At 43.8% G+C, this 4,203-nt stretch overlaps 1 protein-coding gene across 1 annotated transcript in view; it reads left to right on the top strand.

Moving 5' to 3' along the window:
* The first annotated feature begins 710 nt into the window (after window positions 1–710).
* Window positions 711–4,203, top strand: part of cfap53 (cilia and flagella associated protein 53) — a 7,662-nt gene continuing 4,169 nt past the window's right edge. Inside the window, 3 exon segments of the mRNA XM_020622456.1 lie at window positions 711–1,592; window positions 2,172–2,383; window positions 3,593–4,006. Coding sequence (XP_020478112.1) covers window positions 2,318–2,383; window positions 3,593–4,006 — 480 coding nt within the window. The 5' untranslated portion in view covers window positions 711–1,592; window positions 2,172–2,317.

Raw genomic sequence — 4,203 nt, forward strand, 5'->3', positions numbered from 1 at the left:
AGGACTTTACTGCTGATACAGTGCTGCCAAGTATGGTAAGTGGGGGTAAGGTGGGAGGGCTCTTCCTGAAGTCCACTGCCATCTCCACTGTTTTGAGTGTATTCAGCTCCAGGTTGTTGTGGCTACACCACAGGACCAGCTGCTCAACCTCCCATCTGTAGGCTGACTCGTCGTCATCTTGGATGAAACCAATGACCGTTGTGTCATCAGCAAACTTTAGGAGCTTGACAGAGGGTTCCTTCGAGATACAGTTGTTGGTGTAGAGTGAAAACAGCAGAGGGGAGAGCACACATCCCTGGGGGGCACCTGTACTTATTGTCTGGGTGCTGGATGTGGTTTATTGGCCAGGTGTGTTTGACACATAAGGAATTTGACTCTGGTACATCAGCTTTCAATGTGCAAACAGTAAACCAGCATAAGGCTGTGTAATATAATAAATTAACAATATTAACATCAACAACCAGTGTAAACAATGCAGAATAAGCAGTATAAACAGACAGTAAACAATGCAGACAATTTCTCTAATTGTACTTTACCAACTGTTACTCTGTTTAAACATGTACACTGGCAACTTGTTTAGGACTTGAAAACACAAAGTCTAGGATCTGGATTTGACTCAGTTACTTCAGAGATTTAACTGTGACGACCGTGTCCCCCCTCAGCTGAGCAGAGCTCCCCGTCATCACGAAAAAACACACAGAGACAGTTTCTACAAAGACAGTTTGAAACATAAATGTTATGAGTACAGACCTGTGAGTACCTGTAACAGTAGTACAAGTACTACTAACCTGGTAAAAATGAGTAGCCCTCAAACATTTGCAGTATGTGCAGTACTACTGCCAGCCACAGTTCAGGTCAGAATATTGTGTTTTTATCCTGAACATTTTACAGAATTGTATTAAGCTGACTGAAGTTGTAACTACCAGCCCAGTTTAACCAGTCTAACCAGTCTTTTATCAGATAGGAAACAAACCTCTGACATTATCGGTCCCTTGAAATCAAAATAAATCCTGTGTCTCTGAGCTCGTCCCATCACAGCTGCGTTTCCCTGCATCACAGTGGAACAACGTCCCTTCACCTCAGTGCTGGGTCATTGTTGCTACAGGAGCCCTTCTTAGGTGGGTGTGTTTCTACCTGTGACCAGCAGGTGGTTGTACTCAGGCTCAGGTGTCCTGTTCGTGTCCGCTCACAGCTGTGCTTCTGCATCGTGTGCAACATCTGGTTCGTCTGAGCTGAAAGGAAACGAGTGGTGAAGCTGTAGCAGCAACAGGTGAGCTGTGTTCACCTGGTGGCTCTGTCTGAAGGTCTGGACTCTCACTCTTCTTCACAGTGTCCAACCAGACTACAGCGAGTTTAATAATGGTATGTTCCTGAATTTACACATTTCCCTTTGGAGCTACAGTGAATTCATCCTATGGATCCGCTGTTTCTCCAGAGTTGTGCTGCTCTGGCTGCTGTCGCTTCAGGGCTTCGTTGACATGTCAGTCACCATTGGTTGTTTGGTGTAACAAAAACTGGGAACACTGGGTTTTAGGACAAACCAAGACCGTTCCAGTAATGATGCTCCTGGACCAGCTCTGAAAACCTTTAAGGTCCTTCTCTGAACTACTCTTTGTGACACAGTCATACATGTTGATTTTAGATTTTTTCTTTCATAACGTTTTCGTTGTCTAACTGGCTGCGAGCAGCCTCACACAGCGACCTCCCCTCAACCTAAAATAAATCTCATTCTTATCTATTTATTATTTTTGTTGTTTCTCAAGGCTCCTGCTGTGTATTTGTAAATCATTTTACTCAAATTATTTTATTTTTAATAACAAAAGTTAGCAAACTCCGTTACAACATGGAAAAAATATTTTTGTAAAATAACGAAAAACATATGAAACAGACAAAATAATCGAATTGTCAAATGTTACATAAGCTACACTTTTATCAAATCAAGTCTTGACTCATTAATTACACACAAATCAAAGTCCTTAATCACAAAAGTAAAATATCACACGACACAGTTTACTTAAACATGAAATAAGCAAAATGTTTGAGCAACATTTTGAGGGACTTCTACTTGTAACTTAGTATTTGTAGTATTTGTATTTGTACCTAGTATTCGTGGCATCGTTACTTTTAGTGAAGTAACGTGTCTTCTTCGGCGGCTCGTTTATCTGTTGCAGAGCGGGTCCTCCAGCAGCAGGCGGCGCTGTCGCCCCCTGTTTGGCGTTGCCATGGAAACGTAGCACGACCGTCTGTTGTGCGTGGTGTTTTAGCAGCAGCTCGTCGGTCGTACCTGTAAGAAACCTGAAGGTATCGTCACCTGAAGATGCTGCTCAGCCGGCGGAGCAGAGGTCAGGAGGTCACGGGACCGACGCCGCACTCGGTGGCCGCGGTGAGACCCTCGGTAACACTCAGCACTAAACGGTAGTGCCTCACCGAGCCCGTTTTCATTCCGCTTTATGACGGAAAACAGGAACGTTCAGGGTAAATAAACTTCCGGACTAAACAGGTAAAAGTTATGTCGTCATGAATTAAAGTTCTGTGACGTCGGAGTAAGTCCAGGTTCATTATCGGTTCTCCTCTGGAACACGGACCGGATGTAATAATAATGTACACATTTAATGTTCAACAGTTTTCTGTTAATATTTAAAGTTCCTAATGTTTGTTGTATAGACTATTTATAAGACATGTCAGCGGTGCCTCACTGGGTCTAACTGGTACATGTCACACGCACACAGACTGTATCTTCACATACATACATGTGTACACGCACTGTACGGTGTGTTCCCCTGGTTGTGTGTCCATAATAAAGCTGTTTTGTTTGTTGATTGTGTATTTGTGTTTTCACTGCTGCAGTCGAACAGAGCTTCAACACAGTGTCTCACCTCACATACATCTTTGATATCATTCTCTTCTTGTTGATTTCTGAGCATTTTTGTCATCCTGCTGTTTTGCTGATAAATCCATCAGAGGTGGAGGAAGTAATCGGATACTTAAGTAACTACCACACCGTGGTATTAAAGTCAAAATGTGTGAGTATCGTCAGGACAGAATCAGAACTTTACATGTTGATAGTAGAATCGTTCAAAGCAGATGAGGAGACTGTTGATGGAGCCAACGTCAACTGGTTCACACTTTGCAGCTGATGGCTGGTTTGTAAAACAGTGAGAGCTGTGGCGACGCGTCCCACCTTTAGTTCTGTCATTAATCATAAGACACAGCATCAGATCCTTATTTCTGAGAAGCTGGAACCATGAACTGTTTGGTGATTTTCTATGAAGAATGACTTAAAAGAGTCAGAGGTTAACTTTCTATCAATCAGCTGATCCAATAACCAACTGGACATTTTTACTGTTTGATAGTTTAAATTACAAAGCAGTGAATTTTATCAGCTCTTCATATGTTTCACTTTGTAAAGTAACGTGACTCAGACTGTGAGTTTCCTCTGAAACGTAGAGAGCATAAAGACAAAGTACCTCAGTACACATCTCACTGTACCTGACGTACACGTTACTGCTCTGGAATCCATTACTCAGCTCAGACAAACCCGCCCAACGCCTCAGAGCTTCAGGTCTGAATGTGTCATTTCTCTGTCGAACAGAGAGCGAAGCTCCCGTTGTCACGGCCCGCAGACCACCTGACCCTGGAGAGACAGAAACAGGACGCCACCAGAGACGAGGTCCTGGAGTTCACCAGGTACCAGCAGACCTGTGACATCAAGAACTCCTGGCTGCAGAGCTCAGAGCGTCACTTCCTGAGAAGAGCGGACCAGAGGCATGTCCTAGCTGCTGTGAGACAGCACGAGTCCGGCGTCGAGGAGCGGAAGGACAGGTTTCCTCTTTGTCTTTTTTTGTTCCAGGGTGGGAGGAGGCTGAGCACACTCCCTCACTTAAGGACACTTCTCAGCTACTTGGTTCAGTTTTCTGCTGCGTTGTACTTGTTCTCCAGCTCAGAGGGAAACCGTGTACTTTTTACTGCACCACATTTATTTAACCGCTGTCCTTACTGGCTCCTTTAAACAGTAATGTTTTACCTTTAAAAGACGATAAATGTGTGAAATCCAAACTCAGTGATTTATAACCTTTGGGAAATACTCAAGTACTTTTACCCCTGATGCTTCAGCTGAGAGTACTTCAGTACTTATGTTGGACACGTGTAACAGAGCAGTTTCTCTGCGACTCCGGTGAATGACGTGCGCTCTGATTCCTCCCC

This window comes from Monopterus albus, unplaced genomic scaffold (assembly GCF_001952655.1).
Source record: "Monopterus albus unplaced genomic scaffold, M_albus_1.0 scaffold281.1, whole genome shotgun sequence".
Lineage (NCBI taxonomy): Eukaryota > Metazoa > Chordata > Actinopteri > Synbranchiformes > Synbranchidae > Monopterus > Monopterus albus.